Source organism: Chinchilla lanigera, unplaced genomic scaffold, assembly GCF_000276665.1.
Source record: "Chinchilla lanigera isolate Chin_1 unplaced genomic scaffold, ChiLan1.0 scaffold00193, whole genome shotgun sequence".
NCBI classification, from domain to species: domain Eukaryota; kingdom Metazoa; phylum Chordata; class Mammalia; order Rodentia; family Chinchillidae; genus Chinchilla; species Chinchilla lanigera.
Window position 1 is genome coordinate 55,377 of NW_004955594.1, and position 21,847 is coordinate 77,223.

The 21,847-nt window shown below is 37.3% G+C and overlaps 1 protein-coding gene across 1 annotated transcript in view; it reads right to left on the reverse strand.

Annotated features, from left to right (window-relative positions):
* The window catches only part of Vamp7 (vesicle-associated membrane protein 7), a 52,153-nt gene extending 34,881 nt beyond the window's left edge, over positions 1 to 17,272 (reverse strand). The window contains exons 1-4 of the mRNA XM_005414638.2: positions 17,152 to 17,272; positions 7,592 to 7,746; positions 5,532 to 5,589; positions 1,574 to 1,711 (exon numbers count right to left, since the gene is read on the reverse strand). Coding sequence (XP_005414695.1) covers positions 1,574 to 1,711; positions 5,532 to 5,589; positions 7,592 to 7,737 — 342 coding nt within the window. The 5' untranslated portion in view covers positions 7,738 to 7,746; positions 17,152 to 17,272. The remainder of the gene's footprint in view (positions 1 to 1,573; positions 1,712 to 5,531; positions 5,590 to 7,591; positions 7,747 to 17,151) is intronic.
* Positions 17,273 to 21,847: the final 4,575 nt, after the last annotated feature.

Consider the following 21,847-nt stretch of genomic DNA (forward strand, 5'->3'; position numbering starts at 1 on the left):
GCCTAGGAGGTCAGGCAATGTGCCCCTGAGAAGTCAGTGTGTGAAGCTGTGAGTGTGAAGCAAAAGGTGCATTTGAGAAACTAGAAGTTTGGAAAAGCCAGGAACATGGACTGTCTGAGGAAAGCGGCAAGAAGGGAGCAAAGCAGGTCTACAAGAGAAGCCATGGGAGCTGTAACCACCAGAAGTGCCATAGGGGTAGAGTCATGGAAGCGCTTTGGAGCTCACAATGTGCCACAGATAGCTTCAGATGCTGGACATGGAACTACAGGACTTAATGTTTTCCTTGCTGGATGTTGGACTTGCTTTGGTCCCAATGCTCTGTATCCTTGTTTGCACCTTTTGGAATGGTAATGTTTAGCTTGTGCCACTGAATGTTGGAAGTGTTTAACTTTTCATTTGTACAGGGGCTCACACCTGAGAGTTTACCTTAAATCTCACAGGAGACTTGGGACTTGGACTTTTCAGCAATGCTGAAACTGTTAGGACTTCGGCAACTCTTAAAGATGGACTAAAATGTCTTTTGCAAAATGGAGTATACATGAGTATTTGGGGTCCAGGGGTGGAATGTTATGGTTTATATCTAGATGTCCCCTGAAGGCCTCATGTAGTCATGGGTCCAGGCTTCTAGAGTTTATGATTGATCCATGGTCCAGTGTTGGGACTATGGGTGTGAGTGTTACACCTGCCCTGGAGCGGGTAGTTTGCTAACAATGTAAGGAAGGGAAAGAGGCTTGCTCTCTGCACCTCCTCCCTTTTTGCTCTTGTTGCTTTTGCTATTTTCCACCACCATGAACTGTTGCCCTCTGCGTGTGCACGCTGCCTTGGAGCCAGCCAAGTATGGACTGAAACCTCCACAAACTGTGAGCTAAATAAACCCTTCCTTCCTTAATTTTGGGTGTCAGGTATTTTGTCTCAGCAACAAGAGAAAAGTAACTAAGACACAAACTCTAGAAAAGATGAAACTAATTTATAGTGACAGAAAATAAATTAGTGGCTGCCTACAGCAGAGTGTGTTGGGAGGAGGAACAGACTGGGAAGAGACATGAGGGAAATTTTAGGGCAATGGAAATGCCTTCTATCTTAATTATGGTAATATTTTAAAGGGATATAAATATGTAAAACATCATTGATGTGAAAATTAGGGATTTATACAGATGAACAGACTGCAATGACTAACTTGAGCTGTTCAAAAATGAAATTTACCTCATGGAAGGGTAGAAAGTTTATGTACAGATTAAAAGGTCATTTGGTATGCTGAATTATTTTAAACATTAGATTGATAGTTGTACTACACACAACTTTTTAATATTCATCCCAATCCTGAGATATTCTGAGCACTATTAATACTGAATATCATCAATTATTAGCTTTCTACCCTAAAATGCCCCTTTATATTTTTAACAGGAAGATTGTATTATTTTGGCTTACAGTAACACAATCACAAAAGTGTCAGGACCTTATATTCATGGTGCTTTAAATCTCAGGTCCACAGGTCAGGACCCTATATTCATGGTGCTTTAAGGTAAAAAAAGAAAATATGAATGAAAACACTGTATCCTAAGGAAGATCTTACCAGCTGTGCAGCCAGGACACTTGAGAACTCGCTATTCATGGCATATGGAAGCGCTGTCTGTGCTCTTGAACCATAAGTAGTCTGGAACCTCTTCTTTACTTCATTCAGAAAATTGAAGGCTCGGGAACGTTCAAAATCCTAGAAAGTCACCAACACAGAGCTTATGTTTACAATATAAACAAATATGATGTGGATGATCAGCAATAGTAACAATAAAAACAGATTTAATGGTCAATGACTCTGAGGAGGAAATAATACTGATCCCATTTAATAGACAAAGAAGAAAAGGCTCTGAAAAGGTAGCTAACGTGACAAAAGTCAAACAATAGTAAATGAAAGAGCTAACACTCAAATCCAAATATTTCTTGTTATTGCCAATTGAAGATAATGGTACCTAGGTTATCAACTTTTTAAAGTTAGGAATTGGGTTTTACTTTCCTCATATCTCTCATAGGCTCTACAAGAAGATCCAGCATAAAATACTCAATAAATGAATCATAATAATAGTCTTTCACACGTGAAGATAATGCAGTTAACAGGAACTTTGAATAGATTTTTTCTAACAGTGGTGTGTCATGCTTTGGGGTTTTGCAAGGAGAAACAATACTGTATAGATCATATATTGTATTATTTATAACAGTCACCCAAAGAATGAGATACAAAAGAGTGCAGGAAATCTGTCCACACACTACAGACCAAAGAATTCAGCTGAGGGCCTGGATCCCACGGTACTGTCCTACATGAGTTCAGCTGAAGACCTACAGCCCCTAACAATGGCTCCCACAAGTCCAACTGGAGGTGTAGAGCCCATGACAACGTCTCATGCAGGCTTGTTTCATGGATCTGCTCTGGGAAGACCCAAAGGTCAGGGGTGGAAGTTAGAAAGTCTGTGCCAGCAGGATGAAGGATCTGTGCTAGCAGGCTAAGGGATCTGAACTGGTGCCAGGAAGCAATGCTCAAAGTAAGAACCAGAGCTCCCCCAAAAGGTACTACAGCCATCCTCAACAACAGTGAGGTCCCAAGCTCCTCTGCCGAGGAAAGCCAAGTTCCCATCAGGAAAGCCAATGCAACAAGCTTCTCCAGAAGCCTGAGAAGTGCACCATCTTCCCCTTCAGAGCCAGGAAGTGATACTCAAAGTGAGGACCAAAGATCCCCCAAAGTGAACCGAAGCCATTCTTAGTGACAACAAGGTCCCGAGTTCCTCGGACGATGAGAACAGCTGAGCTCGTCAGGAAAGCCAGCATGACAAGCTCCTCCAAGAGAACCAACAGCTCTTTACAGCTTCTACCAGCTCCCAAAAGCCTCTCTCTACTCTCAACAGCCTCACTTCTTCTTCTTCTCCAGTTCTGCCTCTTATGGTGCTGGCAACAATCCTCAGGTGGGCCTCCCACCCCAAGCACCATGCTGATTCAGTTCAGCTGGGTGTTATAAGTTGACCACCAGTTGTCAATCCACCACATGATGGTACATTTGAAAAGGTCAAGTGACATATCCCTGTCTAGCCCCAGTCAGATAAAAAGTGCATGAGCATATGTGCATGTGTGTGTGTGTATTGAATTACAGCTCAAGAAATATGAGGTACAACTTTGACCGCTGTTGATTTTGTGGTATTTTAAATGTTTCCTTCACATAAGTCATTTTAGCTATACAGTATATCCCTGTGAATTCACAGTTGAAAGTTCATGGCCACATTCATTCACAGATTTTTCCTTAGAACCTAACTAACAATTGTTGGCAGAAACCCTGGCAATTTTGTGGAAACCACAAATATCCTTCGCAATTATTTTTTGGCAGGAGGTCTGCAAATAGCCAATCCAAGAGCATTATTCAGTTCTCCTTGCTGCTGATTGGCTGCTGCCCTGTAACCCATCTCCAGCTGATTCATCAGCAGTCCCACATCTTTTGGGGGTACCAGGAGTGAACTCAGGACCTCACACACTTGCCAGGCAGGTGCTGCACCGCTGAGCTAAATCCCAGGCACCAGCACTCCTGCATCTTAACAGGTTGCTATATATGTAGCTATCTCCAGTGTTCTTGGTTTTGTTCTTGAAGTCCTAAGATCTCTAAGATGCTGCCAAAATGCCCTGCATCTTCTAAGGCTAAAGCCTTAGAAAAATACAGTATTTTATTAAATTAAATTATATAACTGTAGGAGATATAGCATACTTAAGGGTGTTTTGTTTGTTTGTTTGTTTTTTGTCTTTTTGAGATAGGGTTTCACTACGCAGTTCAGGCTGGCCTTGAATTTGCGATGATCCTCCTGCCTCAGCCTCCTGAATGCTGGGATTACAGATGTGTCACACCACACCCAGCTATATTTAAGGTTTAAAATATAAATAGGCATTTTTCAGCTCATATCTGAAATTCATGGTTTTCCACAATTTATAGGTGCTGCAGGAACTTAACCCCCATGAATTTTGGGGGTCTACTGTAGTTGAATTTCTATTGTAAGTTTGGAAAATACTGAGAAACCAGACTAACATGTTGATGATTGCTATGACTGACAGTCATTTCCATTTCACCTAAGATGTTTAGGCCAAGCCAAGGAATTCATAAATTGGAATCATTGGCCAAATTTCAAGATGATAGAAAAAAAATCTCTGGATAGAACAAAAAAATCTCAGTGTTACTTTCAATCTTTAACAGTCATTTCCATTTCACTCAAGATGCTTAGTTTAAGCCAAAAAAGTCATAAATTAGAATTTCAGTTGTGAATGTTGGTAACAAACCAGAGTAGCATGAAATAGTGCCTATAATTCTGTCACCTACAGAAATGTTTTTTTCATGTACCATCACAGTTACAGCTATTTTAAAATAACATTTACATGCTCATCATGGTTTCAAGATTAGTTACTAAACCCATGACTAGGTCTTGTTAATGAGTTCATAAAGAAGTATAAATATTACTCATAAAGAAGTATAATTTTTAAAACTATATTGGATATTGTAAATATATATGTATTTCAATATAATTGGTTTTGTTCTGAAACATGTGTGTTCTATTTTATATATAAGAACATTATGAACAGGGCCCACAAGTGACAAAGAGGTCTGTGACAATAAAAGTTAGAAATTATGACTTGTAACCATCATGACACTCCATGACTTCTGTCAGCAAACAGTTTAGAAAGAAGTATGTCACCAATAAGACATGAAAAAAGTTCACATTGAAAGTGAGATGCAAGGAGAGCAGAGCATGTATTTGGGAAAAGTTTCCTCTTTACTACAAAAAAAGATTCAAAAACATAGTCCCTCTTCTCTGCACATGAATAAATAAGCATGTAGCTAACTAGTCTGGGAAGAAACTGATGCTAAGAAAAGCAGAGAAGAGCAAGCAGCTTGATGACACCATTAGCTGGGGATGTAGCTCAGTGGCATAGCACCTGCCTGACAGGCATGAGGCCCTGAGTTTGATTCTTAATACCAAAAAAAAAAAAAAAAAGTAACTTGATAACATTACTAAGTTACTGAGTATTTTGGGTCTAGAGATAAACAAAAACTAAAACTAGAAAAAAACCCAACCTAACCAATGTAAACTACAAGTCTACATAGCTGATCATAATGTATTGAGATTCTGTTTTTCCAAAGTTCATATATATTACAAATTTAACAACTATTGATTAGAGGAATAAAATAATCTATTTAATATTCAGTTAAACGATTTTTGAGAAGCTTTGGTACTAAAGAATCACAATTATGATTATCAATTTTCACTATACCATAAGGTAACTGTTGAAGTTGCAAAAGATTAAAACTCCAAAAACTGAAGGATTTTGTACATATCAAAGTATCAAGTTTTGTCAAATGCTGCTCTGTATGACAAATAGAAAGGGTAGAAAACAATTTACAGCTACAGAAAGTTTCTATTATCTTTACCCACCACAGGTATGGATAACTAAGAACTGATGGTATTAATAGTACATGATTAAATGGCAATATATGTCTTTAAGTTACTTACATCATCAGTGATACAAAGATATACAATCCTGTCTTGGCAGATGTAATGAAACAAATAACTGTAGAAAGAAGATATAAAATTTAGTATGGTTATAAGCAAAATCTCTTTCATGTCTATCTTCTACGATAAGCAAGTTCAGTACTGCCATTACCTTATAGTTTATAATCTATCACGCTCAGGTTAAATTGATATGAATCAAAAAAAAAAAAATGAAAGAACCTCCCTACTCCAGCTATACAGAACAAAAGCATTTGCATTGCTCATTAAGATGACAGATGCAGAATTATAATAAGTGCACTCACAAGGGCAGAACAAAAGATGTCATAATAGGAAGGACACACAAGAATCCCCAACAGGCCACATGGTTTTCTTTTTTCCCCCTAAGACTACGAAGCATATACCTTTCTGCTAAGTTCTCCATAACATTTATTTGAGTATCTACTTTGGGCCAGCTACTGTGCTAAGAAGCAATGACTTCTGTTTCTTGTTCTCCCCTTCCCCAAATGAGTTTGTCATTCTCAATTTAGTGATCCTGTTCTTGTATCACCATTGTTTATAAGGTTGAGCCAGGTGAGTCGGGGAATCATTCAACTTGTCTTTTAGTTTATGGCCAGTGGGCCATGGGAGTCATTCTTGGGCCTAAAGTAGAGGACTGTGTATCACCCAGAAACTCTGGATTTAGAACAAAACACAACAACTAGATGAATTTTGGGGGCTACTGCTCTCAGAGAAAAGGCATGTTTGAGAAGAAGAGTCCACCCAGATAGTTGGATAGCTGAAAGAGTAGAATGTAATACTTTTCAAGTTATCTCTCAATATCCTATAAGTTCCTGCAGAGTAACAACAGCTTTAGCTAAACCTATGACAACACACTGATATTTCCTGGCCTTCTTTCTATCTGAGTTAGCTGCATAACTATATAGCAAATAATAAAACATAAGGAGAAATTTCTGAATAATAAAATGTCAGGCCACTTCTGGGCACTGCCTTTAAGAACACTGGGAAAGCAGTGGGATGTAACAGAAACTAGAAGAAGCACATTGGTCAAAGCTGAAAGGTACTTCTTTCTCTTGAGAATGGCTGAGACATCCCATCAGCTCTAAACCATTCTTTTCTGGACTATCTCATTTAAATTAATTCCATATGTTGGGGTCTCTCTCGTAGTAACTTAGAATGGATTCCAAATTGTAAAAGGAGTTAATCCTAGAAAGTAAGAAGAATTCCTTCTGAAATAAGAACTAAGGAAATAAAGATGGTTTAAGTAACAAAACATTTTTAAGCACCAATGAGGAAGGCTAACACACTAAGATTTTCCATCTATGCTTTCTCCATAAACCACAAGGGTGATCTTTCTAAAGCAACTTCTATCATAAACTTGATGAAAACTTTCAGTACTTCCAAACTTTTAACATGCCCTCCAGGGCCACACATGACTTGTCTTCTATCCACCTCTCTAGCTTTAACTTGATCTTGAGCACCAGTCACGGAGAACTTATAGTTCCCTAAATCATCTCAGCTTCCATACATCCCTATCTGCTGCTCCTTCTACCTGGAGTACTATCCCCTTACCCACTAACTCCAATCCTCTCCTATAATTATCTATGCATTTGGCTGTCTCCTTTGTTAAAAAATATAATCTCTACGAGGGCAAATACTGCATTTTTGTTATAACCCCATTGCCAAACAAAGTGCCTAAATTAATACACTTATTTACTAAAAGAATGAGCAAAGGGATATTATTTATATTTTCTGCATCATTTTTCCTACCCAAGAACTCCATAGCAAAGTCATTTTTACATAAAATTGACTAATATTTCTATATTTGTCTTTTAAATATTACTTCAATGATAGAATAAAATAATCACAACTTAAATTTATATATTTAACTTAAATATTTATATATTTAAATTAAATTTATATATCATAAACCAGACAAAACTAGGTTATTGATCGCTCAGCTTATTCAAATTAATCTACCTAGATGCTTGCTTTCTAGTTTTCTACTGTTCTGATTACAAGAGAATTCCTTTCTTTAACACTCTACCACATGCAGAACTCACTTGCCATGTGAATATGTTAGTTTGTTATTTTCAGAAGGTATCTTTGCCAGAATCTGCTCTGTCACCTCCAGGAAGTTTCCTCCACACCAAGCATGTTTGGCAAGGATAGTGGTTCCCCTGGCAACAACAGCAAAAAGAATGGCCATGGCTTCAATCTATTAAAAGAAAAAAAACCCCACAAATTTAGAATATGTCTTTGACATGATCTTTCACAAGTAACTTATCATTTATCAGTATCCACTTGGACACTACTGAACGAAGCACTATAATGTGAAATTTTAAAATTAACAAAAGGTTTAACAGATGCTGAGAATAGCTCAATAGTAGAGAGTGTGCTTAGCAGGTGAGGCCTGGATTTGATCACCAGCACCAAAAACAAACAAACAACTCAGTCTTCTACCAGCTTATAAGGCACACTGATATGCATATACCAGTGACAGATTGCATTCACAAATTATATAATACAAAATGATATCATCCTTTTGAGAAGCAATGACCACAGATAGCAAGGGACTAAAAATGCCCTCAGACGCTAAAGAAATAATCTCATACTAAAAATTTGTCCTAAGGAAATAGTTTAACAGAAGTTAGATTCTAGATTCACAAAGATAGCTACTAACAATAATAATAACCCATATTTGCTACGTGCTCAGTATGTGACAGGTCAGTTTAAGTACTTTATACTCATAAATCCATTTAATCCTCACACCTCAATGAGATTATACACTATTATGACATTCCTAATATAGACGAGGAAACTGAAGCACAGATGACTTAAATAATTTTCCCAAAATTACAGAGCTAGCCAGTGACAGAGCTGCAATTTATACCTAAGCAATATGATTCTAGACCCTATAATCTTGCACCATATGGATTACTACCTCTAGTATAACAGCATTGTCTGTAATAGAAACAAAGTGAAAGTAACCCAAACATTCCATAACACAGCAATAATTTTCTAAGTTATGATAAGATCCTTCATAAATAAAACAATATGAAAACAATATGGTATGAGCTTCAGTTTATTTTCCTTACATATGGCTGTGAATATGTGCTGCATTTCCCCATGTAACAGACTAGTTTTCTTTTATTTCATAGAAATGAATAAACACCTTACTAATCTTCAATCTAATGATATTTATTAACATGCTCATTTTCACCTAACAGGCCAGTTGTTCTACAACTGTAGTGAGAACATGAATTGTATTGGGTGGCACAGTGACAGTCACTTGCTAAAACTTCAAATTCTTGGCATCATCTCTTATTTTCTTCCTGACTCCTTCTTTTCTACCTTACCTCTAAATGTTGACTTTCCTAAGAGATTGATTCTACACCCTTTTATGTCCAGATGAGCTCATCTCGACCTGCCATTTTAAACATGATTTATCTGAAAATATAGTGCATACCAAAAAAAGAATAATGCCAATGATAAAACCCATGGCACAACCAACAGTTGAAGAAGAGGTAGAAGAGCAGAGACCCATAAGAAGACTGGGGACAACCAACAGGAAAAGCCAAGAAAGCCAGAAGACTGTGGTGACCCAGAGATGAAAGGCAAAGAAACTTTCAAGAAGGTAACACGTCAGCTATGTTCACTGGGTATTAGCTGACTTTGTTTATGCAGAGAATGAAGACTGTGAAACAGTCACTGAAATTGTATAATAACAAAGGTGCCCATTTGCTTAGGGTCAAAGACACATACAATGGAATAGATCAAAAACATAGAGATAAGAAATCATACAGTCCCCCTGACAGAAAGACGAAAAAGTAGTATCAGCCTACAACCATGTGCAGCTTCAAGAAGTAAACTCAGGTTCACAATATAAAAAGCTCTATTGTTTAGTGGACTGTAAATTCATTATGAACCAACAAGATGAGGTGATTGCTTAAAATGCTTACATAATCTTAAATTACATTAAGAAATACAGTGCCTTGATCTCTATGTACTATTGCCATTACACTCTGTGCTGGGTAGAACACACATGGAATAATGAATTCAGTTCTGCGTATTGTATCTCAAGATTGGGCAGAAGTGAGACTCCATCAGTAAAAGACCTGGAAATTGAGACCATATCAGTTGAACAATGGCTGGAAGAACTACAGATATTTTACATGACAAAGAGAACACTTAGAAGGAACCAGCAGTTTTCAAGTACGGTCACTTAGAACAAGGAAGACATTATCCAGAGTATAACTAGGAACAATGGATAGAAGTTATGGAGAGGCAGTGTTTTGTTCAATAAAAGCAGTTTCCAATGAAAAATCACTGACTGTTAAACATTAGGTAAGCAGCAATATAAAATTAACTTTCCTTCCAGATGTCACAAATACAAATTCCTTCCTTTGCCATCTATCATCAAGTCCCACCTGCTCCCACTGTAACTCTTGCAGTTCAAAGTATAACATCTAATTGAATACTGAGATTACTGAAACAAATGCAACAGAAAAAAAACACTGTATTTGAAGTCAGAAAACCTGGCTCTACTAATTACTGTACTAGCAATATGTGAATGCTTAATAAACCATTCACACAATTTAAATATAATACTCAGAAGAAAAGGAATTAGAAAGAGGAAAAAAAAGACAACGGAATCTACAAGAAATCCCTATCTTGACAATGTTACTCTCTGTTCTCTTATTCACTCTTCATTTCATTCCTACTAAGAATCCTGTTTTAGTTTCCTGTGGCTGCAGTAACAAAATACCCAAAACTGAGTGGCTTAAAACAACAGGTGTTTATTATCTCACACTTCTGAAGGCCAGAAACACAAAAGCTGATAGGGTGGTGCTCCCGCTGAAATCTGTAGAGAACTCCTTATTTCTATCTAGCTTCTAGGTAATAAGCTAGAGATTACTGGTGTTCTCTGACTTGCAACTGCAGTACTTCATTTCTACTTCTGTGTCTTCATATAACATTATATCTGTGTCTTGGTTACTTTTCTCTCATTGCTGAGACAAAATACCCAACACTCAAAATTAAGGAAGGAAAGGTTTCTTTAGCTCACAGTTTGTGGATGTTTCAGTCCATACTCAGCTGGCTCCAAGGCAGGGTGGCACATGGCAGAGGGCAACCGTTCACGGTGGTGGAAGACAGCAAAAGCAACAAGAGTAAAAGGGAGGAGGGGCAGCAGCAGCCTCTTTCCCTCCCTTACATTGTATGCCAACTACCTGCCCCAGGGCAGGTATAGCACTCACATCCATAATTTCAACATTGGATCAATCATAAACTAAAAGCCCACCCCATGACTGCATGTGGCTTTGAGGGGGGACACCCAGACACAAACCACAATAATCTGTGTCTCTTCTGATTTTTAATTAATATGTTTCTGATACACAGTAATTACACTCATGGAATTGGTACACACACACACACACACACACACACACACACACTCAGATTGCATACTGATCATTTTTACTCCCTTCTATCCTCCTCTTCCCCTCTCCCTCCTTCCCCACATCCCCTTCCCATTTCTACAGAGTCTACCTCTTTGTTTCCTACCATCTCTCTTTTACTTTGCTCTATATTTATACTTTGAGCTTCTCCAAGAAACAATGTAATATTTAATCTTCTGGGTTGGATATATTTCACTTTGTATTATGGTCTCAAAAATGCACCAATTTTGTGCAAATGACTCAAATTTATCCTCCTTTATGGCTGAGTACTACTCTAATATATAATATATTTACATTTTCTTCATACATTCATCTATTGATGGGTATATAAGCCACTTCCATACTTCACCTCTTGTGAATTGGGATGTTATAAACATGGGTATGTATCACTGGAAAACGATGACTTTAACTCTCTCAGAAAGATAGCCAGAAGAGGTATAGCTGGGTCGAATACAATTTCTCAGGTTTGTTTTTGGTTTTTTGTCTTTTTGAGACAAGGTTTCACTACGCACTTCAGGCTGGCCTTGAACTCATTTTGTAGCCCAGGCTGGCCTCAAACTCACAAAGTCTGCCTCAGCCTCCCGAGCGCTGAGATTACAGATGTGAGCCACCATGCCTGGCAATTTCTTATGTTTTCAAGAAATCACCATACTGATTTACAGTGGATATAGTTTATATTCCTACCAACATAAAAGCATTGCTTCTCCACTACAACCTTGCCAGCATTCATTATTTTTTGAATCTTTGATGATAGCTATTCTTGCTACAATAAGATAGAATGCCAGTGTTCTTTTGATTTGCACTTTTCTGATGGCCAAACATACTGAACATTTGTTGATGTACTTATTGGCCATCTGTCCTTCTTTTGGGAAGTGTCTACTAATTTCAACTGTCCATTTTTAATTGGGTCTTTTATTTGGGGAGATTTATTTTTTTCAGTTCTATGTTCTAGATATTAGTCCTCTGCCTGAGAAAAAGCTGGCAAAATTTTTTTCCATTCTGTAGGCTGTCTCTTCATTCTGTAGTTTTTTCCTTTGCTGTGTAGAAGCTTTTTAATCAATCTCATTTATTGATTCTTGGTATTATATTTTGTACAACTGAGGTTCTGTTCAGGAAGTCCTAATCTATGCCCATGTATTTAAGAGTTTTACCAACTTTTTTCTTCCACTATAGTCAGAATTTTTTTTATTTTAAAAAGAAAAAAATAACAATAAAACAGAGTTGGGGTGTGTGTGTGGGTATCTTTTTCAGAGAGGGTTTCACCTTGCAGTTCAGGCTGGCCGGAACTCACTTTGCAGACCAAGCTGGCTTTGAACCCTCAGTGATCCTCCTGCCTCAGCCTCCCAAGTGCTGGGATTACAAGCATGTGCCACCATGCCTGGGCAGCATTTTTTTTTTTTTTATATTCAGGTCTTTGATCCATTTTTATTTTAGTACACGGTGAGAGATATGGATCTAGGTTCATTCTTCTGCATGTGAATAACCAGTTTTCCCAGCACCTTTTGTTAATGAAGTCATCTTTTATCATGTATGTTTTTGACTCCTGGAAGATCAGATGGCTAAAGGTGCCTGAGGTTGTTTCTTCATTCCTATTCTATTCCACTGGTCAACATGTCTGTTTTTGTGCCACCACCATGCTGGTTTTATTACTATATTTTGTGGGTTTTTTTTGGTTTTTTTTTTTTTTTTTTTGGTTTTTCTCAGGTACCGGGAACCGAACTCATGACCTTGCGCTTGCCAGGCAGGCGCTTTGCCGCTGAGCTAAATCCCCAGCCCCTATATTTTGGAGTATAACTTAAAGTCTGGGATTATAATGCCTCTTGCTTTGTTCTTGTTGCTCAGGATTGCTTTGGCTATTCTGGGTTTCTTCTGGTTCCATATAAATTGTGGGTCGGGTTTTGTGGTGCACACTTACAATCCCAGCACTCGGAAGGCTGAGGCAGGAGGATCGCTGCAAGTTCAAGGCCAGCCTGAGCTACAATAGTGAGTTCAACTGACAGCCCGTACTACATAAAAATACCGTGTCTCAAAAAAAAATTTTTTTTGGAAATCTTTTTTTTTCTAGTTTTGTGAAAAATACTGCTGGTATTATAAGAAGACAATATGAGGGGATCAAGGGTCCACTGTACTCAGTATGATCTCACTTTTAAGTTACATCTTAATTACATCTGCCAAGACCCTATATTCAAATAATGACCCAGGGATCATGACTTGAATTTAGCTTTCTGAAAGACACAATTCATCCTATAACAAACCCCCATTTTAGAAACTCACTGTTCCTCCCAAATCAATCCTAATATCCCATCTATATAGAGTATTCACATCACTTCAACTAACTTCCCTCCCTCTTTTCTATAAAATCTCCACCCCATCTTTTTCCTCCGTCATGTCAGAGGCCAGTCCTTAGAGTTATGAGCCAGAAGGGTAACCTACATTAGCTTGGAATTAGAAGAGCCTGTTTTTACTGTGTTAAGGTTCTAAGTAAAGGGTATTTTTGTTCCAGTTACCATAATTTCAAAACAAAGTTATTCCAGGGGATAATCCAAAGAAGAACTCTAAATGTAGTTTTCTATAGAGGAATTACAAATTGTAGGAATGGTTTTGGAATTCCCAAAGTTATAGGTTAATAAGAAGTTACTGATTGGCAAAGAACAGTTTAAATGTCATAGAATAGTGTTATTTATAGAGAAAAATGCATCCAGAGTTTCAAATTATAAGCTTATAAAGAAACTTTGGGAATATATCCATTTGTGAGGAGTTGTATAAAAAATGTAGTAACAAAATAACACAACAATATTGTGCATGCTCCTCCTCAGCAGAGGCATTCCTAAGTAGAGGTTTAAAATAGTTTCAGGGAATTGAATAGGAGAAAATACCAAGTCAATGGTCTTCACACTCAAGTCCATTATTTGTTTCTTTCTTTCTTTGTTTTTTTTTTTTTTTTTTTTTTTTTTTTTTTGGTACTGGGAATTCAACTCAGGACCTTGTGCTTGCCAGGCAGGTGCTGTGCCACTAAGCTATATCCCTGGCCCCATATTTCTATTCTGATAACATTAAAAATGTATGCGACTATTATAGATCATTTCCATGTATATCTTGTAACTGAACAAAGACACAATTCAGTGCTGCATTTATGTTCACGTTTATGAAAAGTATAGGTGCTTGTAAATTTCCCAAAATAACAATGTTTAATTTTTAATACCTTTTAAATGTCTGATCTCAGCTTAGCATGCCCTAAACTTATAATGGCAATCATGACTCAAGTAATCTTATATTCCTGTTGCATTTTAAAATCAGTTTTAAAGATAAAATTTGGGGCTGGGGATTTAGCTCAGCGGCAAAGCGCCTGCCTGGCAAGCGCAAGGTCGTGAGTTCGGTTCCCGGTACCGGAGAAAAACCAAAAAAAAAATAAATAAATAAATAAATAAAGATAAAATTTGTCTTTCAGAGTAACAATTTACAATTGAAAGATATTTGCATAGAATAAGACTTTAAAAATTGAGAATTTCATCTCACATTCTACCAATGACAGCATGGCACAATAACAATATGCAAGACTTAGGAGAAAATAATACAGATGTATTTGTACCAAGAGGCAACCAAATTATGCCATAATATGCTATATGAACAAAGGTTGTGCAACTGTTCAAACAAAGAAATGGGAGACTTTAATACATAATATAATACATGGTAATAGTTAATGCAAAATCAAAAGAAAGCATTCTGTATTACTGTATTATCAAAATGAGATATGCTTTCATAATAGTTCATTGAAGAATCTTTCAAGGAAACACAGAATGGAAAATCTGCACCCTTGTATCATGAGCATATTACTAAATTAATTGCCTCATTAAATTAATGCAGAAGGGTGCACAAAATGCTCAGAAAAAAGATGGAACTCATATTAGGACAGAGAGAACAAAGATAAGAACAAGCTAAGGAGAGTAAATAAACTAGTCTGATGAGATAAAATGGTCCATCTTTGTTGAATGAAAAGGTTGAGGAATAAGGGTGATAGCCTTATATAAAGAAGGCCTTGTATATAAATTTAGTCATTTTAATTGCATCAAATGGACAGTCTATTTTCACATCGGTACTGAGGGTTTATGACAAAGTAGTAGACACTGGAGATATGAAATTGAGGAAGAAGAGACTCTTATAGTCAAGGGAGTCATAGTATAATGGGCAGACAGACAAAAAAAGTGTAATGAGTAGGAATTTCTAAAATTGTTCAGATTTCTTAACATTTTTGTGATTATCTGGGTTTGGATGGAGAAAAGAAATCAGCCTATGTGTTAGGAATTTCCTCAGTGTACTGTATTATTTTTCCTTGGATGAGAGATCAAACTGTTTGTGTTACCCTATTTTCCTAGAGCTCAGCACACTGCCTGACATATAATATTCCCTCATGTATTTGTTGCATAAATTAGTAAACATTGAGGATATTTTGGCTTTAAACATACTATAAATGATAGCTTATTTAATACCCAGTAGGGTCTAGTAAAAGAATATTTTAGAGCTGGATGTCAGCGGCACATCATGCCTGTAATCTCAGAATGTGGGAGGCTGAGGCAGGAAGATCACAAGTTCAAAATTTTAACAAGGGCTTGGAATGCAGTTCAGTGCAAAGGAGAATATATATCTATATATCTATATCTAGATATACATATTTGGTATCAAATTCATAAAGTTGATAGCAATCCAATCCTGAACTCTCCTGTCTGAGTCTTAGGAAAAAATAAGTCAGTGACAAATGAATTTGATGCAGCAACCTCGGAAGAGAAAGAAAAAAAAAAGCACCGCTGCCAGGCGTGGTTGCACACGTCTGTAATCCCAACACTCGGAAGGCTGAGGCAGGAGGATCATTGGGAGTTTGAGGCCAGGCGGGGCTACAAAGTGGGTTCAAGGCCAGTCTGAACTTTATATAGAAAGACCTTGTCTCAGAAAGACCAAAAAAAAAAAAAAAAGCACTGCTCTGACAAACAGGGGAAAAAAGTTGTTTAAATGTCAGGTTACAAACTGAAACTATTCTTTGTATTATATTTTTTTTGGGGGGGGGAGGGGGTTCCGGTACTGTGAATCGAACTCACGACCTTGCACTTGCCAGGCAGGCGCTGTGCCGCTGAGCTAAATCCCCAGCCCCTCATAAGTATTCTTTTTGGACCAGGCTCTGAGACTCAACTCAATCCCTCTGACTTACTTAGGATAAGATTCTACAACACACGTGTTTTATTTTGCATTAACCAAAATATAACATCGTTTTGATTATTCCTGTTTGCCCCTGCTCTTCACATATACAAGTTCCTGAGTGGTTTTCTATGTCTTATTTACAGCTTATCCTCCGCCCTTAGAAGAGTGTCTAGCACATATCAGCGATTCAATAAATATTTGTTAAGTATATGTATGGATGTGTTCTCAGCCACAGCTATTCAAAGGGAAAGAATGTTCTATGCATGACAGTATCCTCTGGGATCAAAAGTGGGAGAATGAGGTTACAGGTAGCTGAGACCAATTAATAGAAAAAGGCTTGATTATTGGTTGTAGGCATTATGGTAGACGGAGACGTAAAGCGTTCATCAATGAATCAAGTACATGATCAATTTTATATATAAGACGTCAAGTAAAGTAAGAATAACAAACAGGTCTGACACTGAGAAATGAGATCTAGGCGGAGACATAGTTTCTACTCGAACCGAGGAGAGACATGTCAATACTGTACTGAGAGGTAGGTGGAGGATGGGTGCAGAGAGAGCTAAGCACTCACAAAAAAGCAGGAGCAGACATAAGTACAAGGTGAAGCGCAAAGTGACGTCTCTGAATAAGGGTGTTAAGAGTTTTTAGAGGACTGGCAATCTGAAAAGATTCAAATGTTACAGAAAGGTCTTGCAGAACGTGAAATAAGAGAAAATTAACATTTTCCTATCCTGTAATGACAACTTTAGTGAGGCACTGTGACACTCTTAAACTCAAGACCTTTTCAGCGGCATACAACGCAAGCAGCTGAAACTGGACCTGCAGGACAATTCAGACTGTCGACATCAGAGAAACCCAAGTCACTCTTGCACTGCCTCTTTGCTCCGCTTGAGCACCTTCTTGTCTGCACCTCAGCCCTCCCTCTGCCGTCATCTCCTCGCCTCCCACGGAGCACGTCCCATTCCATTTACCTGTCCGGGCACCCTCTAGGGGAACACAGGCTCAGAACCGAGGGGCGCAGGTCAGCCCAGGGAGGCCGGTTGCCGGCTCCCAGAAGCGGATGGAACTAGACGCCACTGACTTCCGTGTAAAGCGCCCCGCCTACCCGTGGCCTCCTGGGAGTGAATTTCCTCCAATGGGAGTGGGCCGTCCGGCAGCATCAGCCGAGTTCCCAGCCTCCGGCGTTTCCCAAGAGCCGTATTGCATTCCGGGAGTGGTAGTTCCGACTGGAACAGCACCAGTTCTGTCGCACATTGGGTATACAGTTCTTGTAAGCAATGTCAAACGCTGTACAAGGATCGGAAAAAATGATAGGTTGCAACGCAACATAGTTTGCCAGTGTAGAGTCGGCAGGATAAATTAAGAGTCAGGCTTCCCCCCGCCATCTCCCCGCTTAGTCTTCGCAGGTAAAGTCGCCTGCTACTTCACAAAGCAGAATCCATTTGATGGGAACTTCCTCCATTTTCGCCAGGAAGATTTCTAACTTCCTTGTACCCCTCACCAACCCTTTATTCCATTCTTTTTCAACAATCGTAAAAACACCTATGTTCCTTTGCTCTAAGCCTGCCCCACTACATCCCTACTCCCTCTTACCAAAAGCACTGTAGCCTCTCTGATGAACGCTCCCTTTTCATTATTCGTCACAGACTCCCTGCTTATTCGCTGTTTATTACCCATATTTGAAGACCAAAAAAAGTCACCTTTTTCAACCTCGCATACCCACTTTTTTCAACCCTGACCACACAGAGACTTCAGCTAGTATCTTTCTCCCACTTCTCTATTCCAGTCAAATTCTCAAGTGTTGTTTAAAAACAGTAGATATTTTTCAGCCATTATCATACTTCAGCTCTGCGAGATTTTATATCGATTATTCCCTCTTCATTGAAACCCGTTATTCTCTAGTAATAAGACACTAAACTCTCCAGGTTTCTCTCTCACTTCGGTGGCACTGTTTTTCTTTAAATTGCTCATGCTTCTTACATGTTCCTGCCCTACACTCGCATGTCTTCTTACTCTTCACATACTTCTTGGTGATCTTAACCGTCCTCCTTGCTTTGGCTTTGATCTATATGGTGATTACATTCACCAAGATAGGAAGCCCAGACAAAATTCCTATAATCCAGAGTTAGCTATTTAATAATAGCCGGGCATCTTATTCAGACACCTAAAATTTAATGTACTTCACAACTGACCTAGTACATTTCTACAGTACTGCACCTCAAGAACCCCCTCTTTTCCTCTTCCCTCTCATCCTCTTTGTCTTCCTCTAAATTTCATCTCAGTGAATGACACAACCACCCAGTCAGTTGTCCACACCAGAAAGCTAGGTATTGTTCTAAATTCTTGTATTCCCTCAAAGTTCACAGCTAAAAAAACAAAAAAGTCATATTAGTTATACCCCCTAAATATTTCATCTCACTAAGCAAGCTTCAGTTTTCTTATCTTTAAAATAAGAATAATAATAGTACTTGTCTTTAAGGATTTTCACAATGGTTAATGAGCAATAGTACCAGGCAGAAAATAAACATTTTAGAACAATAAGTAATTACTGAGGAAGCATTGTATTTGTCATTAGTTTCCCTTCATTAGATCTTAATTGAGTCATAATGATAGCTAGAATTTACTTTCATTTAGCGTATATTTAGTCAAGAAGGAAAATATCAAATAGTGAGATATTTTGTGTGTTATCCCACTTAATTCCTTAGTATTTTTTCCAAGCATTCCAAGAATATACTAGTGGTTGTGAGGTATTATAACAAGTAGTTCCACTCTAATATGCACAGGGTATAGCATATCTTATTGTATTCACCTCTGAATGGTGAAGTACATTCAGGGAATTGTGGATAAAACGAGCTGGGTAGTAGGAACCAGAGATAATGTCTCTACACCTATAGTATTTCCTTGGAAATTCAAATCTCATCACAATTTGGCCCTGCTCTGTGGCTTCTGCTTTACATCCTAGTTTTTCCACCACATACTGTTCAAGCCCGCTTCTGTATTATAGCTATGATGGTCAATTTTACATCAAGTTGATTATGCCATTAATGTTTAATCTGGATTCCCAGAATAAACATTATTTCTGGGTATGTCTGTGAGAGTGTCTCTGTATGAGATTAATACTTCAAACAACGGAGTCATTAATGTAGGTTGTCCTCCCCAATGTGAATGACCATTATCCAGTCCACTGAGTTCCTGAATAGAACAAAAGGAATAGGATTTGTTTCCTTTTCCTGTCTCACTGCTTGAGTTGGGATAGTTAATCTAATCTTCTTCTGCACTCAGACTGAGATTGTAATATCAATGGCTCGCTGGTTGTCAGACTTCAGACTCAGACTGAAGTGCTCCCCAAGTCTTTAGCTTGCAGATGGTAAATTATGGGATTTAGTAGCCTCTAGAATAATGTGACCAATTTTTCATAATAAATCTCGTCTTGATAAGATATTTTCTTGGTTCTGTTTCTCTGGAGAACCTGAGTAATACAGGGGAATTTATTCATGCATCTGTTCTTTCAATCAAGATGTACTAAGGACCTATTATAAACCAGGGCCTGTTCTGGATGCTAAACATATGGCAGTGAGCAAAACAGATAATATCTTTGACTTTATGCCTTTGCACATGCAGCCTCTCTAATCTATAGCTTATTTGTTCTTCAAGACCTATGTCAAATATCATCTTTTCATTTTTAGCAAAGTTGTACATCTTTTGTCAGCTTTATCCATCTTGTGAAAAGGTTCACTTTTCATAAACAGTAATTTCATTCATAGTATTTTATGAGGAGAACGAGTTTTAGAGTTAGGTAGACCTGAGTTACTAACTGTGTAAATTCTAAATAATACCTCCATTTACAGCTCCCAGTGCTCTGACAATAATTAATAAGAAATATTTCATAAACAAAGTAGGCAGAGCATTAAGGGTAAACATATTAACATTTTATTTATTGAATATTATTTATTGAGTTTTTGTCCTGTGAAAAACATTTACACAACAGTACATTAAATCATTTCTGCATTCTTCTGATTGTACTTACTGAGTTGTTCTAAGTATCACTCACATTTTATGATGTTTTTTCTGATATATATGGTCTCAATTAATCTCCCAACAATCTTGGGTAATACCATCATGAGATCAATTTCTTGAAATATCAGCAGAAGTCAGAATTTTTAAAACAGTCTACAGGTATCTCCACAATACATATAAAATATGTAAGGACAGTGAAGTGTGATGAGAAAACTTAGGCTTAAAGAGGTTAGGTTCCTTGCTTATGGTTATTAGCAAAGCTGAAATTAAAAGCCAGTGTTTATTTTGAATCCAAAATACCCTTCATAAAATATAGTTCCATCTAGAGCTGGGTACAAGCTAACTTCAAAGTTGAATTGTGTCTCAAAAGATGACTATGGCAGAGACATAAAAGGGGAAAAGTTACTGCTTGTATATTAAATCCTGCAGAAAAGGCTTATTTTTTCCCAACCATTAAATAAGTTATCTAGACTTGTTATTTACATAAGTTTAACCATATTATTTAATTTGGAAAGGTCCACCTTCTAAAACTATGTACTTAGGAGCCATCTCCATTACTTTAATTTTGCATACTTGCAATTAATCAGAGCAATTCAATTCAACAATCTTTCAGGCATCATGTGCTAGAAAGTATGCTAAGTACTAGAGATACATATTCTCAAGGAAGTCAACTAATATGCATAATTGCTTCATTAAATATGTGGTACAGTGGAAAATATGCAGATGTAATAATAATAATATGCAGATGCAAGATGTCCTTGTGTTTTGATTTCTGCTAAAACTTTGCCATTAATCATATGCCTTTACTTTTTAAATTCTTATCTGTAAAATTATGAGGTTGTGTAAGCTGGTCTTTAAGAATTCTTCTAGTTTTAAATTTGTATCATCTGGTTGTTTTACAATCTGGCAAAAAGCTTGCTTTAAGTGATAACTCTTTCCTTTCAAATTTTGCTGCATTCTATTTTTTTGTCTCTTGGTAATGAAGAGTAATACTGTTGACTTTCACTTTGTCTTGCATGACAATTACAAACATTTCATACAGATAGAAATTGCATCAAAATTTGTATTATCCAACAGGACTACACCATAGGAAACTCTCTTTAGTATATGACATGCAGTAGCACTGTCCATTTATGAACGTATAACATATTTAAATGCCAAAATGTAATAGATAATTACTTCTAAAGTTGGGAGACAGAACTGCCTTTTTTCTATATTGAATACTAACCCCTTGTGTATTAACATCTGTGATGTAAACTTCAGTCCATTTCTAAGTATGTGATACTAATGTCAATTTTCATTTTCTAACTTACCAATTTAAAGGGATACTTTCTATCAACATCCCTGCTCACTGATAATGTCAGTCTTTTAAAATTTCTTTTGTTTTTCTTTATTTTGTTATGAATTGGAAGGAAGATGGACACACCAAGGAAGTATGAAGAGAAGGGATTTTTACTTCCAAACTTTACTCATCAAATTAATAAAAGTCATCAGGTACTAAATACAAAGATCTCAAGTTACTAAAGTTTGCAGGTTGATACTATGCCTCTTCATGGTGAAGAAGGGGAATATTTTTATAAGACACTTGTTTATATTTTCAAATTTAGAGATATTTTGGGAGTTAGTAACTTACACAAAATAAATAGAGAT